General features: G+C 49.8%; 1 protein-coding gene across 2 annotated transcripts in view; it reads left to right on the forward strand.

Annotated features, from left to right (window-relative positions):
- The window catches only part of IFT172 (intraflagellar transport 172), a 120,426-nt gene that overhangs the window by 41,963 nt on the left and 59,713 nt on the right, over nucleotides 1-18,750 (forward strand). For both annotated transcript variants that reach the window (XM_054022079.1, XM_054022080.1), the window contains exons 15-20: nucleotides 3,657-3,769; nucleotides 6,636-6,803; nucleotides 7,233-7,369; nucleotides 9,246-9,353; nucleotides 9,995-10,079; nucleotides 10,542-10,634. In XM_054022079.1, the coding sequence (XP_053878054.1) occupies nucleotides 3,657-3,769; nucleotides 6,636-6,803; nucleotides 7,233-7,369; nucleotides 9,246-9,353; nucleotides 9,995-10,079; nucleotides 10,542-10,634 (704 nt within the window). The remainder of the gene's footprint in view (nucleotides 1-3,656; nucleotides 3,770-6,635; nucleotides 6,804-7,232; nucleotides 7,370-9,245; nucleotides 9,354-9,994; nucleotides 10,080-10,541; nucleotides 10,635-18,750) is intronic.

Genomic DNA, 18,750 nt, shown 5'->3' on the forward strand with positions numbered 1-18,750 from the left:
GAGTGGTATAGACCAAGGGTGTAAATCCCTGTCCTCAGCTCCTCTCTGCCAGCTGGAGTAGGCACAGAATCAGACTCTCCTTTTACCATCGGGTACGCTCGAAATAGTTCTTAGGTAGCATAATTAATCGAAAACATTTTAAACTCATGTCAGTTCATGGTTTGGGAGGGTTTGGCTGTGTGTATTGAGGTTTTGCTGTGTTTGGATTTCTTGGGCCGGGCCCAGGATGGCGGATCTGCCCCAGAGATTGCAGCTAAAGAGGTGTTCCTCTTCCCCACAATGATCTGTCTTTGGTGGGAATGAAAAGTGCCTTCCTGCCTCAAGGAGGGGTGTTGGCGGAGGGATACGATGCCTGTAAGGCTTTCTCTAGAGATAAGAAGGACTGAAGGACTCTGCTCCAGGATGGCTCCTGCAAGAGGCTCTGGGGGGACCACCTTCCAAAAAGCTTTCCCCAGGCGTGAGTAGCATGACTCCTAAGCCTCCCTTGGTGCCAGACACCTCTGAGGTGGCAAAGGACCTCATTCAGTTGTCGGCAGCAAGCCCCCATCCTGCCAAAGAGAAGCCTCCAGCACAGTCTCCTAGAGTGCCGTCAGAACAATTGCCTCAGGAGTGGTGATGAGGCGCTCGGCGTGGCTTCGGGCCTTCCGCCAGAGGTCCAGAATACCCTTCAGGACCTCCCATTCAAAGGGTCGGGTCTCTTTTCGGACCAAACGGATGCCAGGCTACATAGCCTCAAAGACTCCCGGGCAACCCTCAAGTTGTTGGGGATGCACAGCCCGGCGACACAGAGGAAGCCTTTCAAGTCCCAGCCACCTCAGCAAAGACAATACCAGCCCTGCCCTAGGCAGGAGCCGTATCGTAGGAGAGGCAGAGACAACAGGCGGAGGTGGAACAACACGCCTAGCCAAGGCCAGGGCCAGGGCAAGCCGCAACCCGGCAACAAGCAGGGGTTTTGAAGGTGCGCTCGAGAACAGCGTACCAAGCCAGTTACCGGATCGTTCCCTATGTTTCCTGAACCGCTTGTCCCGCTTCTACTGTGCATGGTCCCGCATAACATCGGACCTTTGGGTCTTAGGCATGGTACAAGTGGGATACATGCTTCAATTCTCCTCCTTCCCTCCCTCCCAACCCCCTTCCTCATCCCTCTTCAGGGTCCCCTCTTACAAGCAACTCCTGATGCAGGAGGTACAGACACTCCTCGAGGTGGGGGCAGTGGAAGAGGTCCCTCGGGACCTAAGCGGAAAGGGGTTTTACTCCCGTTATTTTCTTATTCCCGAAGCAAAGGGGGGTCTTCAACCCATTTTAGACCTGCGCGGACTCAACAAATTCTTAGTCAAGGTCCGCTTCCGCATGGTCTCCCTAGGCACTATTATTCCGTCCCTGGATCCGGGGGATTGGTACGCTGCCCTCGACATGAAAGATGCATACTTTCACGTCGCTATTCATCCTGTTCACCAGCAGTTCCTGCAGTTCACCATAAACCAGCACCATTACCAGTTTACAGTCCTACTTTTCGGCCTGGTGGCAGCCCCCAACATGTTCACAAAATGCATGTCGATAGTGGCAGCCTTTCTACGAAAAAGGAGAATTCGAGTATACCCTTATCTAGACGACTGGCTTCTTGTGGTTTGGTCTGAGGAGAAAGTCCGTTCCCATGTGGTGGTGGCACTGCACGTATTCCGCAGGCTAGGCCTTCTAGTCAACGTTCCCAAGTCCATGCCATAGACTCAATGCCTCTTATACTGTTTTTTAGAAGGACAAAGTGCAACTTAGGCCACACCCTAAATTCCTCCCTAAAGTAGTCACGCAATTTCATATGGGACAAGACATTTGTTTGCCAGTGTTCTTTCCCAAACCACACACGGACCCGAGTCACCATAGCCTGCACACTCTAGATGTCCGTAAGGCCCTGGTGGTCTATCTGGAGCAAACTACACCTTTCTGCAAGTCGACACAATTGTTCATCGCCATTGCGGAGAGAATGAAAGGACTCCCTGTCTCGGCGCAGCGGATATTGTCATGGATTGTGGATTGCATCTGTGCGTGCTATGAGCTCGCCAAGGTGCCAGCGCCGGCGATCACGGCTCACTCGACTAGGGCTCAATCATCCTCAGCAGCTTTCCTGGCACAGATTCCGCTCCAGGAGATATGTAAAGCAGCCACCTGGTCGGCGGTGCACACATTCACAGCCCACTACGCAGTCCATCAACAGGTCAGAGAGGACGCGGCGATCAGGTTCTCCAATCAATTGTTCCATGACTTTTACCCTCATCTTATGGTAAGCTTGTGAGTCACCTAATGTGTAATGGACGTGAACAATTACTCGAAGAAGAAAAAACGGTTACCTACCTTCTGTAACTGTTGTTCTTCGAGATGTGTTGTTCACGTCCATTACACTTCCCACCCTCCTTCCCCTCTGTCAGAGTCTCTGGCAAGAAGGAACCAAAGGGGGGTTGAGTCGGCAGGGGTATATATGCACCAGCATGAGGCGCCACTCTGGCGGGGGCTCCCCTGCCGGCCCGACGGGAGCCGCTAAGGGAAAAAGTTTCCGACGTCCGTGCACGCAGCGCGCGCACACCTAATGTGTAATGGACGTAAACAACACATCTCGTTAGTAATTAGGGCCCATTCTACAAGAGCCTAAGATGATTCCATAGCTTCTTTTAGTAATGTCTGGGTTTTAGGAGTTCCTAAGGTAGCCACGTGGGCTTCTGTTCATACTCTCATGAAACATTATGTAGCTGGACAGGCAACTAGAGAAGATGTAACCTTTGTTACAGCTTTGTTACTTAGATCTGTCTTTATGTAACACTTGTGTACCCACCTCCACTGGTCAATTGCTTTTCAGTCTCCATGAGTGGAAGACATAGACAACCACTCAGTTAAGTAAAAGAGGTTACTTACGTCTAGTAACTGATGTTCTTCAATGTGTGTTGTCTGTATGCATTCCATGACCCATCCTCCTTCCCCACTATATGAAGGCCTTGCAAGATTTCGGCCAGTGAAGGAACTTAGTGGCAGTTGGTCCACCCCACCCCTTTATGCCTGGGCGGGATGGATTGTGTGAGTATGTGCAGACCAACGGGGGACTGCTAGTAAGAAGAAAATGTCCTATCTGTGGCACTAGGGAGTGCACAATACCCGTGAGTGGAAGACTTATAGACAACACATCTCAAAGATCATCAGTTACTATAAGGTAAGTAATTTCCCACTTTTACTGAAATGTTGGTGTGTTCCGGGGAGGAGGAAACAGAGATTTTCTAGCACACGCTGATCACAGAGAGCAGTTTGGAACCTCTCACTTTGTTTAACAATGCTCTTTGCCTGGGAATTTATTAGTGTTCTGTCTGGTACTAGTTTACATGTCGCAGGAGATGGATGGGCTTCCATCCTTGGGAGATGAGTCCCTGCCTGACATAGCTCGCTGTCAGGGGACTTATCCTGATATGCAGCTTATGTGTCCCTTTCTCAGTGTCATCCCCTTGCTCTGAGTTGTGTCCCCCTTGTACCACCCTAAATAATCCCTCACCATCCTTCGCCTGCCCACAGACTGAGTACCCCCTTTGCAGCAAGGCTTCTGCAGCTCTGCCCTGCCATTCACCTCCTGGCTTGACAGAACATTCTCATACCAAGCCTCTCTTCTTTCCCTTTCCCAGTGGATCTTGTTGGTGGCTACAACATTGGCACCATCAGCCATGACAGCAAGATTGACTGGCTGGAGCTGAATGAGACGGGCCACAAGCTTCTCTTCAGGGACAAGAAGATGAGGGTGAGGTGGGAGACAAGCATGCCCAGGGTACGGGCAGTGAGCTGGGCCTGCCCAGGAGCAGGGAAGGTGGGTGTCACATCTCTAATCTAGTGTCCCCTCTCGGACGCTTGCCAGACTGCCATGAGGGGATCCAGCCGCTCAATCCCAGGTGTTTTAATCCTCTGGACACTGCACAGCATCCAAGCACTGCCACTGCTTTGGGGCCTCTAGTCACATTCTCAGAGCACAGCCCCTGTCTAGCACCCTCTCCGGAGAGCTGCTACCACACTGCTCAGCCCCTGGAATCAGTCCTGGCCCCTTAGACTTGCCCAGAGCTTTAATGCAGCCTTTCCCTGAACTCCAGCCGGGGGCGTTCCGGGCCCACAGTTTACCTCTTCATGGGCGCGTGATAGCTGTATGACATGAAACACACAGACACTTTGCACAGGATTGTAACACCGTTGCTGTTTACACAATCACATGAGAAATACACTGATCTTCTAGAAAACAACAAACATCCTGAACACTGTGCTTTACACTGCAGCTCACCTTTCCCTGGAGAGAGCCACGTTTCACAGATTATAGATCCCCAGGCCAGACGGCACCACTGTGATCACCCAGTCTGATCCCCTGCCTCACACAGGCCAGAGAACTTCCCCAAAATAATTACTAGAGCAGAGTTTTTTGAAAAACATCTCAGTTGGATTTTAAAATTGCTACTGATGGAGAATGCACCACGACCCTTGGTAAATGGTTCCAATAATTAATTACTCTCACCATTAAAAATGTGTGTCCTATTTCCAGTCTGAATTTGTCTAGCTTCAACTTCCAGCAGTTGGCTTGTGTTGTGCTTTTCTCTGCTAGATTGACCAACCATTATTAAATATTTGTTCCCCATGTAGAGTCTTGAAGGGGTCAACCCTGTATCCAGTAATATCAATATTTTCATTAATGACTTGGATAATGCAGTGGAGAGTATGCTTATCAAATTTGCAGATGACACCACACTGGGAGGGGTTGCAAACTCTTTGGAGGACAGGATTAGAATTCAAAATGATCTTGACATATTGGTCTGAAACAACAAGATGAAATTCAAAAAAGACAAGCGCAAAGTACTTCATTTAGGAAGGAAAAATCAAAAGCACAACTACAAATTGGGGACTAACTGGCTAGGTGGTCGTACTGCTGAAAAGGATCTGGGGATTCGTGTGAATCACAAACTGAATATGAGTCAATAATGTGATGCAGCTGTGAAAAAGGCTAATATTCTGGGATGTATTAACAGGAGTCTTGTATGTAAGAGATGGGAATTAATTGTCGTGCTCTACTCGGCACTCTTGAGGGCTCAGCTGCAACACTATGTCCAATTCTGCAGGCCACGCTTAAAGAAAGATATTGACAAATTGGAGAGAGGCTAGTAGAGGACAGCAACGAAAACAATAAAAGGTTTAGAAAACCTGACCTAGGAGGAAAGGTTACAAAAACTGGGCATGTTTCGTCTTGAGAAAAGAATGGGGGAGGGAGGCGATTACAGTCTTCAGCTATGCTCGGGGCTGATATAAAAAGGACGGCGATCACACAGAAAGGAGGACAAGACATAATGGTCATTAATCTGCAGCAAGGACGATTTAGGTTAGACATTAGGAAAAACTTTCTAACTCTCAGGGTAGTTAAGCTATGAAATAGGCTTCCAAGGGAGGTTGTGGAATTCACGTAATTGAAAATTTTAAAAAACATGTTGGACAAACAGCTGTCAGGGTTGGTCTAGGGTTACTGGTCCTGCCACAGCACTGGGGCTGGATTGATGATGTCTCAAGGTCCCTTCCAGGCTACTTTTCTATGAATCTGTGTAGATATTATAGACTGTGACCAAGTCATCCTTTTCTTTGCTAAGCTAAATAGATTGAGCTTCATGAGTCTGTCACTATAAGGCAGGACACAGTATTCCAGCAACGCTCACACAAGTGCCTAATAAACCTCTCTATTCCTGCTCAAGATTCCCCTATTTATCCCTCTCAGGATGGCATTAGTTCTTTTGCCCACGGCATCACTCTGGGAGCTTGTGTTCAGCAGAGTATCCACCATGACCCCCAAATCTTTTTCAGTCACTGCTTCCCAGGATAGATTCCCCCATCCTGTAAGTATGTATGGCCTACATATAGCTCCCAATGGTAGCACAAAAGCAACCTCAGGGCAGACTGTTAAAAACCAGGGCACAAACCCCTAACTGGTTGTGAGTTCTAAACGTAGATTTCACCAACCACCTGCACCAAGTGCAAATTGCTCAGGCACTTTAATCGCCTTAACACAGAGTCACAGACAACACTTGTAGCCTCATAATAAACTATATGAAGATGTATTAAATAGGAAAAGGAAATCCGAGAGTTATTTACAAGATTAAAGCAAGCAAACATAGACACATGAATGAGTTATAGTCTTAGGTATGAAAAGGTAATACAGGCTTCTATAATCAGCAAGTTCTATTTGACCTTTAGGGCTAGCCCAGGCTAAGCAGCTGGGGATTTCTTGCTTATGCCTAGAAACACCTTGTGAAAACAAGTTCCCCAGATCGTCACAATTGGCTCTCTCTGGGAGTGGCCCCACAGCACAGCCTAGCACCATACTGGGTCCTTGGGCTCAGTATTGCCCCGAGAGGAGGGCACACCCCCCCCCCCACACACACACCTACTTACCTCAGTCTCTGCAGCAGATGTCTGTGCCTGGAAGATCTCCCATCGAGGTGCTGAGCAGGCCCGACCCGGCTCCGCACGCGAGATCCGGCTGTGTCACAGCACTAGGTGGTTGGACGCAGGGTGCCGGTGTCCTCGCCGGGGTGGGTCACAGCCCAGTCACCGGCCCTGCTGATTCTGTCTCTTTCCTCATCTAGTTGCAGCTTTATGACATTGAGAGCAGCACCAAGACCACGATCCTGAACTATTGCTCCTATGTGCAGTGGGTCCCAGGCAGTGATGTGGTGGTGGCTCAGAACAGAAACAGCCTCTGCATTTGGTACAACAACGATGCCCCAGAGCGAGTTACCATGTTCCCGCTGAAGGTAAAATTCCAGTCTGCTCACTTCCCCCAGAGCTCCCCACTGTCACCCAGCGTCATGTGTGGGGGTTCTGGGAGGGCGCTGGGCAGATCAGTATTTTATGGAGCGAGGACAGATGGGGTGGTGCTTTGAAAGGGGAATAGGAGGAAGCCTGGGGTCTGACCTTCCTGAAAGCTGTGAGGTAGGAGGGGATGGAGAGAGCAGAAAGCGGGTGGGTGAAGTGGGGGAGTTCACTGGGAGAAATGGCCTTTCTCTTAGTTCTGCTTGTGATGGTGGGGTTAGCCCAAGTGCCTGGTGGGGGTCAGTTCTGCTGAGCTCATCTACCTGTAGGAGACTACGGCAGAGCTTCCCAGTGTGCCCCCAGCCCCCTCCCCGCGCACAGTGGAAGGTGGAATGGGAGCGGAGGTGCTGAGGTGTCTGGGGCTCTTTCAGGGGGATATCGTGAACCTGGAGCGGAGCAATGGGAAGACTGAGGTGATAGTGGCAGAAGGGGTGAACACGGTGTCCTACATGCTGGACGAGGGGCTCATTGAGTTTGGAACAGCCATTGATGATGGGGACTATAGCAGGTGAGTCCTGGCAGCCAGCGACACGGGGTGGGGTGGGCAGTGGAGTCCACAAGGAGGCTAAAGGGTGGGTGGAAGTGAGGGAGGTGTTGTGATGAAGAGCAGGCATGGGGGAGCCATCTGGCCCACACGGTGCAATTCGTGGGGGACAGGGCAACTGGCCACTGAACAGAATGGCGTGGGCAGGAGGGAGATGTCTGAGGGCAGCCACCAGACGTGGTGCCAGCTTCATTCAAGGGAAGAAGAGGGTCCCTGGTGATCACCGTCCCATCCGTCACAGGGCAGACAGTGAGAGAAAATCCCCGGAGAGCTGGAGGGGAGCGGAGCCAGGAGCTGTGAGCGGTGGGGCAGCTTACAGAATGAATCTGCCCAGACTCCCCTGAGCCCAGTATAAGTAGCAGAAGGGAGTGCAGTAGCCAGGTGTGATTTCCCAGGATATGTGTGCAAATATGAGAGCACAGCCAGAGCATGAGTGTGTGCTAATAGATGTGAGATGACTAAGGGGGGATATGACAGAGGTCTATAAAATCATGACGGGTGTGGAGAAAGTACATAAGGAAGTGTTATTTACTCCTTTTCCTAACACAAGAACCGGGGTTTCCCAATGAAATTAATAGGCAGCAGAGTTAAAACAAAAAAAGGAAGTATTTCTTCACACAACGCACAGTCAACCTGTGGAACTCCTTGCCTGAGGATGTTGTGAAGACCAAGACTATAACAGGGTTCAAAAAGAACTGGATAAATTCCTGGAGGATAGGTCCATCCGTGGCTATTAGCCAGGATAGGCAGGGATGGTGCCTCTGTTTGCCAGAAGCTGGGAATGGAGACAGGAGATGGATTACTTGATGATTCCCTGTTCTGTTCATTCCCTCTGGGGCACCTGGCACTGGCCACTGGGGGAAGATATGAGACTGGGCTAGATGGATCTTTGGTCTGACCCAGTATGGCCATTCTGTACAAAGGGACGAATGCCGGTTCTGCGCAGTGTGTGTGAGGGCCTGTTCCAGGCTGCGTGTGTATGTCAGGTCTCCTCAGAGGTGGAGAGCTCTGCAAAAGCCTCTTGAGCCCACATGGGCCTGTGCATGGACGCAGACACCGTCTGTGGGGCTCTGTGGGCCTGTGGGGCTGGAACTGCAACTTGGCCCCCTGTTTGCATAACAGTGGGAGGTAGATTTGGGGTGGTGGGTGTGGTATTGAGCTGCTTCTGAAGTAAAACATGGCACATCTTTGTGCTTCTGGCCAAATGGTCAAAAAGAGCCAGCCTAGTTCTCAGCACCCAGAGACTCGCTGTGTGAGACTCTGGCCCCAGTGAAGTCACTGGGAGTTCAGGGGGGACAGGATTTCCCTGCTGTAGCCAGAGGGGTAACAACGGGGTGTGTCTGTGACTGTTACAAGCAACAAGAAATGACTAGCTCTGGTTTGCCGTCCTCAGGCTTCCCCTGTCACTGCCCTCCGCGGAGCCGTGATGCTTTTCAATGGATCCCCAGAGAGGCCCAGCAGGTGGGGCTCCTTGGGTTGCCCACAGCCTGTTCCTGCATGAGAGAGATGGTTTCAGACACAGCCAGAGAGTGGGCGGCAGGGCTGGATGGGCTTCTGGGCCTCTGGGGTGACATGCAGGGCAGGGACTGAGCAGTTAATGTAGCACCAGCCAGAGCCCTGTCCGTGGCCAGGAGAAAGGGCGAAGGGTGGCGGTTGTGTGGAACAAAATCCATCCGGGTTTTCCAAAGTGGAAGAGAGCATCAGACACTCCTAGGACAGGCCCAGCTGAGGGGCTGCTCAGCCCCAGGGCCTCCCAGTGACCTGCCTCCATCCCGGCTGCAGGGTCTCATGTAACTCACCTCCCTCTACTTTAACGTGCTGCAAACCCTCCTCTCCCCAGGGCGGCTGCGTTCTTGGAGACGCTGGAAATGTCCACGGAGACCGAAGCCATGTGGAAGACCCTAAGCAGACTGGCCCTGGAGGCCAAGCAGCTGCACATCGCTGAGAGGTACAGGGAGGAACCTGCCACCCGGTACCTTTCCTTCTGGGGCTTCCTCACGCCCCAGAGGCCTGATCCCAGTGGCCCAGGTTCTGGCCAAGGAGAACTGGATCTTGTGCCTGTCAGTGCTACTTGGGAGCCAGAGTTCCTGCAGTAGGGTGCACAGTGTTCTCCATCCCAGGAGCTGGCTCCGTCTTACCATCCTCGGCCCTGGGGCAGACGTGGGGACACATGCCCGTGTAGCATAGCTCTGCTGCAGATCACAATGTGGACAGAGCACGTGGCTGGCGCTCCCTCCTGCGGAGCAGAGCTCATGGCGGGGGGTGGGGGATACAAACAGGTGTCTGGGGCTCCCTGCCATGGGCCAACAGCCCTGTGAGGGTGGGGCATGGACAGAGCATGTGTCTGGGGCTCCCTCCTGCGGAGCAGAGCTCATGGCTCTGTGGGGGTGGAAAACAGGCAGAGCATGGGGCTCAAGCTCCCTCCTGTGGAGTCAGACTGAACTATGGCTTGGCCTTACTTGGCTGTGGCTACCTGCCCCAGTGTTCTGAGCCCTGGCCTTGCCTTCTGGGTCTGAGGGCAGATAAAAGCCCAAGTATCTGCTCAGCAGCCCATGCTGCCGGTGACTTTGCCCTTCTCACTCTCCCCAGATGCTTCTCAGCGCTGGGCCACGTGTCAAAGGCGCGATTCCTCCATGAAACCAATGAGATCGCCGACCAGGTGGCCAAGGAATATGTGAGTCAAGCTTCACTTCTGCTGTGCAGCAGAGAGTGAGTGTGCGTGTGTGTGTGTGCGCGCGCGCGCCACGCCTACATTCCCCGGCCTGGAGAGTGTGCAGCTGATCACTCTGGCCTGGCAGGGGTTTCTGGAGACCCTGAGCCATGTGGGAATTGCTCACACTGTCCTTCATCCAGGCCTCTCAGCTCCACCCATCCCGACTGCCTCCCTCACGGGATGCCCAGAGTGCCCCCCCGGCTGCCTCCCTCATGGGGCGCCTAGAGCACCCCCCCAGCTGCCTCCCTCACGAGCTGCCCAGAGTGCCCCCCGGCTTCCTCCCTCATGGTGTGTCCAGAGCACCCTTCCTGCAGCTGCCTCCCTCACAGGGTGCCAGTTGCTGGCCTCCCACAGCCACCTCTCTTGCACCATGCCCAGTGCCGCATCCCCCAGCTTGTCTGAGATGTTTGTGTGTGTTTATAGGGTGGGGACGGCACAGATTATTACCAGGTGCGTGCCCGCCTAGCCATGCTGGAGAAGAATTACAAGCTCGCAGAGATGATCTTCCTGGAGCAGGTGAGGGAGGGTCCATTGTTGGCTGAGAAGTTTACCCTGGGGGGTGGAGCTCATTCGTTGCCTATGGGGTTTGCCCTAGGGGCGGGGGGGGGTTCATTTGTTGGCTATGAGGTTTGCCCCTGGGGCATGGGGGCGAAGATCTGATTAATTGGCGGTGAGGTTTTCCCTGAGGTACAGGAGTGGGGTGAGGTGGGGTGGGAGGCTCATTTGTTGATGATGTGTCAGGAGACATATGCAACATCCAGAGAACTCTACCAGGAAGTTCCTTCCTATGTCTTTTGAGCTGCCCGCTCAACATGTCCAAAATGTCTCATTTTGTGGCATCTCCTACATTCTGCTTCTTTTGCTGGTTATTGCCAGCTGTGGCTTGGTGTCTTGCCACATCTTCCACAGCTTTTCCTACCTTCCCTCCAAAGGTGCTTTGGTCTCCCAGTCGAGTTGTGCACTGTTCTAAGGTTGTACATTTGGTCTGTCTGCTCCTTTCACATTGTTTCTTTCCTCTTTATTGTGTCAATATTGTAGTCTCTCCTGTGCTGCTGGAGTGTAAGTCATATTGCAAGAAATCATAAAAATACAGCATTTTCACTTTTGCTATAGTTCTCGTGGAGAACAGGAGTTCTATAACCACTCCACACCTCCCTTTCTTTATAATAAAAGATTAAAACCTAAATTAATAACCAGAGTATTTTCACACAGCAATTCAAAATACACTGAACATTCCTTAAAACTAACAGATTTATTTGGGCATAAGCTTTCGTGGGTAAAAACCTCACTTCTTCGGATGCATAGAGTGAAAGTTACAGATGCAGGCATTATATACTGATACATGGAGAGCAGGGAGTTACTTCGCAAGTGGAGAACCAGTGTTGACAGGGCCAATTCAATCAGGGTGGATGTAGTCCACTCCCAATAATAGATGAGGAGGTGTCAATTCCAGGAGAGGAAAAGCTGCTTCTGTAATGAGCCAGCCACTCCCAGTCCCTATTCAAGCCCAGATTAATGGTTTTGAATTTGCAAATGAATTTTAGTTCTGCTGTTTCTCTTTGAAGTCTGTTTCTGAAGTTTTTTTGTTCAATGATAGTGACTTTTAAATCTGTAATAGAATGACCAGGGAGATTGAAGTATTCACTTACTGGCTTATGTATGTTACCATTCCTGATGTCTGATTTGTGTCCATTTATTCTTTTGCGGAGGGACTGTCCGGTTTGGCCAATGTACATGGCAGAGGGGCATTCCTGGCACATGATGGCATATATGACCCAACCACATCAGCCACACCATCAAGGGCTCATTCACCTGCACATCCACTAATGTTAAAGAAACAGCAGAACTAAAATTCATTTGCAGATTTAACACCATTAATCTGGGCTTGAATAGGGACTGGGAGTGGCTGGCTCATTACAGAAGCAGCTTTTCCTCTCCTGGAATTGACACCTCCTCATCTATTATTGGGAGTGGACTACATCCACCCTGATTGAATTGGCCCTGTCAACACTGGTTCTCCACTTGCGAAGTAACTCCCTGCTCTCCATGTGTCAGTATATAATGTCTGCATCTGTAACTTTCACTCTATGCATCTGAAGAAGTGAGGTTTTTACCCACGAAAGCTTATGCCCAAATAAATCTGTTAGTCTTTAAGGTGCCACCAGACTCCTTGTTGTTTTTGTAGATACGGACTAACATGGCTACCCCTTGATACTTGATTCCTTAAAACTGTTTACACTAATATGTCCCCTTTTCAATAGCATTTAAATAGTCCTGAGCAGTATTCTAAAGATCAAGTCGTGGAGGAGATGTGGTCACACATCCAGACTGTGTTCTCATTTCTGTTGAGTTTGGGTGTGGAGTTCTCTTAAGAGAGGCTCTCACATCCTGACAGAGTACCCGAAGGTTCCTGATCCTCTGTTGGGTTGGGAAATATTGAAGATGGAGCCAGTTCCTCCAGAGAAGTTTTCTTGGAGTCTTCTCTAGGTAGGATCTGGGAGTTTCTGTCAAGTTCCAAATGTCTGCGAACCTTTAAGCCGAACTTTATCTCTGTCTCAGTCCAGGCCCTGCTTTTGTTCGGTGCCAAACATTCAAGTTTTGCTGCTGCCGAATGTTTATTTCAGCATCCCATTCTCAAAATTCCTTCAGGTCGGGCCAGTGAGGTTTGAGCTGAGTCAGTGCCACAGGTAAAAGCCTCCTTCACTGTCTTTGCATCAGAAGTTCTGCTGGAGATAGCCCAGAGGCAAACAGTGTTGACTGATATGCTAGGAGTCCTTTCTGTGGGTCCACTGATATTTGCAGAAGTCTTTGTAATGTCTGCACCGACCTCTCCATTTCCCCGTTGCTCTGGAGATAATGTGGACTACTAGTACGACGTTCAAAATCAAAGTCCTGTGCAAATGCTAGGGATGTTTCAGAGGTGAATTGAGGTCCATTAGCAGACATGAGGATTTCAGAAACTCCCTGTCTTGCAGATATTGACTAGTTTCTGGATGATTGTGCTGATGAACTCTGTGTAAGGATAGCTAAATCAATGTACCTGGGGAGGCAATCCGCTACAATAATGTATGTGTCTTTTCCAGAAAAACTGGGGCTACCCACTGCCATGGTCTGTCATGTAGCTTTGTAGAGAGCAGTGGCTCTGGTGATTGTTTTCTTTCCTTGTTACATATCTCACAGCCTTCTCAGAGATCATCCAATTGTTGTGCAAATGCCTTGTACTTGTTTATACCTTAGTGTCCCTCATGGATTTTGGAGAGCATCTGTTTCTGAAGTACCAGCCGCAGGGATAAATTAATCTCTAATATCTGGTCAACTGCAGGAAGCATTTGTCTTTTCTTTCTCTGCACACATGTTTATTTTATTGTGTAAAGTCCAGGCAAAGCTGGATTTTGCCATTGGGCTTTTGATACTTCAACCGTTCTCACACACCAGTCAGTGTCCCAGTCTTCTGTCTGGGAAATCCCCATATCTTCCATTCTCATGAATTCTTTGACTTTCGCTAGCAGGGTGTGGGGATGTGGTGTGGGGCTGTGAGGGCAAAGGGAGTCACTGATGGCACCAGTTTTCTTTTGAACTCCCCTGACAGCTGTCCTGGCCCTGGGAAGATGTGTGGATACATCTCCTGCACAGGTTGCTTTCTGCCATTAATGCATTCCAGTTTCTCTACTAGGTGTAGTCCTTCTATTGTTGGCAACCCTACTGTTTCCCCCTTGTTCCTGTCACCTTCTGTTAAATTTGGCCCTTCACATACAATATTCTGCCTACTTGTGAAATGGGCTTCAAAGGCCTCTTTTGTTTTGTCTCAGATCCACAGGATCTGTGCTCTGCCCCTGTTTTTAAGCAGTCCCTTGGGGGAACCCCTGCAGTCCCCAAAGGAGTCCTGCTCTTCCTTAAGGGTAGGCCACACAGCCTCCACATCTCCTAAACTGAGCCTCTGGGCTCCAGCACTACTGTTTCACAGTGTGATTCCTGCCCAGTGAGTCCACCTGAGACTGGAGGGACCAATGCACCTCCGCAGCTATTTGCAGTGACACCAGGCAGCTATTTCAAAATGGAGCAGGGCTAGTCAGCTGTGATGCAGCATCGGAAAGTCCTTAAGTTTGCATAGACATAGTCCAGCCTGGCCAAGCAGCACATCACAAAGCCAAGCGGGCGTGGAATCCATTTGCCCTTCCCCTCTGTCTCTTTGTCAGTTTCCCATAAATAGGGGTCAGTTGTTCAGTCCCTGAGGCTCCCTTTGTCTTTCCGGATCTTCTGTTGATGTGGGTTGGTTTCAGCCAGTCCTTTAACAATCCATTCCTCCCACTCCAGACAGTTACATGACACAAATATCTCAAGTCTCCGTCTCTGCCCAAGAGCAGGTTTTCAGCCCGTTAACACCCACTGGCTAGCAATCTCTAGTCCAGTAAGTCACACATAGAGAGACAAGGGGGGGAGGGAATATCTTTTATTGGACCCAACTTCTGTTGGTGAAAGAGACACACTTTCAAGCTTACGCACAGCTCTTCAGGTCTGGCAATGGTGTTCAGAGTGTCACAGCTAAATACAAGGTGGAACCGTTTGTTTAGCAAGTGTAGCTTGAGAGCTTGTCTTTCTCACCAACAGAAGCTGGTCCAGTAAAAGATATTACCTCATCCCCCTTGTCTCTCTAATATCCTGGGGCCAACGCAGCTACAACAACACTGCACAGTGCATGCCAACAATAAACTCATAAAATAATATAGAAATTCTCATTTTGTCACATCTTTTCCTCTTCGAGAGAGACCTGGGAAGTTCAACCCACAGTTGTTATTCATGGATGCCAAAACTGATTTCCCACCCACTTGGTAGCTCTCCTCCCAGGCACTTCCAAGATTCTTACCGAATAGGTTTCATAACCCAATACAGAACAGTTTCACACCCTCCCTTAGATTTTGTGAGTTTGTCACTAGCAGAGTGGACACAGAGTCATAAAATCGTAGGACTGGAAGGGACCTCAAGAGATCTTCTAATCCAATCCCCTGTACTCAAGGCAAGACTAAGTATTATCGGTGTTTGTCTAATCTGCTCTTAAAAATCTCCAATTACGAAGATTCCACAACCTCCCTAGGCAATTTATTCCAGCGATTAACCACTCTGACAGGACATTTTTCCTAATGTTCAACTTGAACCACCCTTGCTGCAATTTAAGCCCATTGCTTCTTGTCCTATCCTCAGAGGTTAAGGAGAACATTTTTTCTCCCTCCTCCTTATAACAACCTTTTATGTACTTGAAAACCGTTTTCATGTCCCCTCTCAATCTTCTCTTCTCCAGACTAAAAAAACTCAATTTTTTCAATCTTCCCTCATAGGTCATGTTTTCTAGACCTTTAATCATTTGTATTGGTCTTCTCTGGACTTTCTCCACTTTGTTCACATCTTTCCTGAAATGTGGCGCCCAGAACTGGACACAATACTACAGCTGAGGCCTAATCAGCGCGGAGTAGAGCGGAAGAGTTACTTCTCATGTTTTGCTTCCAACACTCCTGCTAATACATCCCAGAATGATGTTCGCTTTTTTTTGCAACAGTGTTCCGCTCTTCATTCATATTTAGCTTGTGGTGCACTATGACTGAGGGGGGACATAAGAGTTTCAAATACATAAAAGGTTGTTACAAGGAGGAGGGGAAAAATTGTTTTCCTTAACCTCTGAGGATAGGACAAGAAGCAATGGGCTTAAATTAGGTTTAGGTTGGACATTGGGAAAAGGAGGTTTAGGTTGGACATTAGGAAAAACTTCCTAGTTGTCAGGGTGGTTAAGCACTGGAATAAATTGCCTAGGGAGGTTGTGGAATCTCCATCATTGGAGATTTTTAAGAGCAGGTTAGACAAACACCTGTCAGGGATGGTCTAGATCAGCAGTTCTCAAACTGAGGGTCAGGACCCCAAAGTGGGTCATGAGCCCATTTTAATGGGGTCACCAAGGCTAGCTTAGACTTGCTGGAGCCTGAGCCCGAAGCCGAAGCCTGAGCCCCACTGCCCGAGGTCAAAGCCGAAGCCCGAGGGCTTCAGCGCTAGGCGGTAGGGCTCAGGTTACAGGCCCCCTGCCTGGGGCTGAAGCCCTTGGGCTTTGCCCCCCCACCCCAAGGCGGCAGGGCTTGGGCGGGCTCAGACATCTGTCCCCCCTGGGGTCATGTAGTAATTTTTGTTGTCAGAAAGGGGTCACAGTGCAATGAAGTTTGATAACCCCTGCTTTGAGTGCAGGGGACTGGACTAGAAGACCTCTTGAGGTCCCTTCCAGTCCTACGATTCTATGATTGTCTAGTCTCCTGTGGGCTGTAATACTATGGTCTCATTTCAGTTGTTGGGTTTAGTGTGCCTTTGCTGGGTGGTGTTGGTGACCTGTGATATACAGAAGATCAAACTAGATAGTCTAGTGGTCGCTTCTGGCTTTAAATTCTCTGATTCTATGACCCATGCTTAGGCCCATCCCCTCTGGACCTACTGTCTTTTCATACCTGGACCTACTGACCACAACTTCTGCCGCCAATTGGCCTGCACTACACAGATCCTCAGGCTTCCTCTCCACTAATCACATTTAAGCTTGTGGGGACTATCTCAGAGTTCCTCTAAACCAACTAGGCCATATAAATGTTCCGACGTAGCAACACCTGCAGCTTTACCTCATTTGTGGACATCTCCTCCTATCAGTGTAGTAGCTATCATATACATCACATCCTGAGTCATTTATACACCCTGAAACCTCTCCCTATAAGCCGCAGGTTTCCAGTCAGACTTGAGTAGAGCCTTTTGGATCTGTTCATAGTCCCCAGTATTCACTCTGTCCATCTGGCTATACACCTCTGCCACTTTAAGATTGACTAACGGAGTGAGACAGCGGAGTTGGTCTGCAGATTCAAACTGGTTTACATCACGAGCATTCTCAAAGGCACTGAGGTAGGCATCTATATCCCCCCTTCCTTAAACTGGGTCCGCAAGTTGGTACATTGGTTCCCTGGGGAATTGGCTTCTCATGGTCTCTCCACACATACCCCTCTATGGAACCTCTTGCTCTTCTGCTTCTCCAAATTCAGTTAATGCTGTCGCTGCCTCTTGCAGTTCTTTGGCTTCTGTGAAGGTTCTTCTCCCTCGGCACCAACTTCCGCCCCTTCAGATCTAGCACTGTGGAATTGGGCCATGAGGACACTTGCTGCTGGGGAATTGGGCCATGAGGATGCACTGCTGAGGCTGCCCCTGTTGCCCTGGGCCTCTCTTCTTCGAGAGATTGCACATGTGCTTTCCACTCTCAGTGTCTGTGCTCCCAGCACATGGCCGTTGGAAGCGTTTTCCCTCAGTGGTACCCATTGGGCGGCTCAAGCACCCTCTGCTGCTGCATGCCACTGCAGTCAGGTCTGAAGGGCAGAGCTGTCACTAGCCCACTCGTAGTTCCTTAATCATAGAATCACAGAATATCAGGGTTGGAAGGGACCTCAGGAGGTATCTAGTCCAACCCCCTGCTCAAAGCAGGACCAATTCCCAACTAAATCATCCCAGCCAGGACTTTGTCAAGCCTGACCTTAAAAACCTCTAAGGAAGGAGATTCCACCACCTCCCTAGGTAACCCATTCCAGTGCTTCACCACCCTCCTAGTGAAATAGTGTTTCCTAATATCCAAACTAGACCTCCCCCACTGCAACTTGAGACCATTACTCCTTGTTCTGTCATCTGCTACCACTGAGAACAGTCTCCATTCTCTTTGGAACCAACCTTCAAGTAGTTGAAAGCAGCTATCAAATCCCCCCTCATTCTTCTCTTCTGCAGACTAAACAATCCCAGTTCCCTCAACCTCTCCTCATAAGTCATGTGCACCAGCCCCTTAATCATTTTTGTTACCCTTCGCTGGACTCTTTCCAATTTTTCTTCTTACTGCCTGTGGCAGTCGCTGGAATCCCTGTTCGTTGGCAGAACAGCTTTCTCTCTGCTGTGTAGGTAGTATCATTGTGGTTTAGTAGTTGTTATAGTTAGTAAGTTTTAGTTGTTTGGTTAAAAAAATGGGGGGGGAGGGTTGATTTTGTTGTTTTTCTCCATTTCAGTGTTCTGCTGCCGGCACCGAGGCATGCCCCAATTGCTGGGCTTCAAGCCAAGTGCTTCTTGCTCAAAGCCTATGCTGGTGAGCGACCCGCACAGTAGTTGTCTTAAGTGCCTGGGCAAAGCACGGGTGAAAGACCAATGCCAGATTTGCCGGGAATTGAAGCCTAGAATGAAAAGGATAGGGAGGCTAGGCTGAAATTCCTGCTGATGGAGGCAGCATTCAGACCACTGTTGGAGCCGTCCTGGTCCAACTCAGTGCCAAGGGCTATCACTCCAGTGAAAAGCTCACCTCCAATGTTGCTGGAGTCCCGGCAGCGATCTCCTTCACCAGTGCCGAGGAAGAAATTTAAGTCTTCCACAGGGGAACCAACCAGGGGAAGAGCTCCACCTTGCAAGTCTGGTAAGAGGGGCAAGAGGGAGTGGTATAGAGTGCATATGAAATCTAAGCGCTCCGCCTCCAAATCAGTGCCTACGCCGGCACAGTTGGCTTCAGTGCCAGAGAGGGCACTGTTGAGTGCGGTGCCAGAAGCAACACCATCAACTTCAGCAGCACTGCAATGGCAGACACGCTCTCAGTGCC

Source organism: Malaclemys terrapin, chromosome 3, assembly GCF_027887155.1.
Source record: "Malaclemys terrapin pileata isolate rMalTer1 chromosome 3, rMalTer1.hap1, whole genome shotgun sequence".
Classification (NCBI taxonomy): Eukaryota; Metazoa; Chordata; order Testudines; family Emydidae; genus Malaclemys; species Malaclemys terrapin.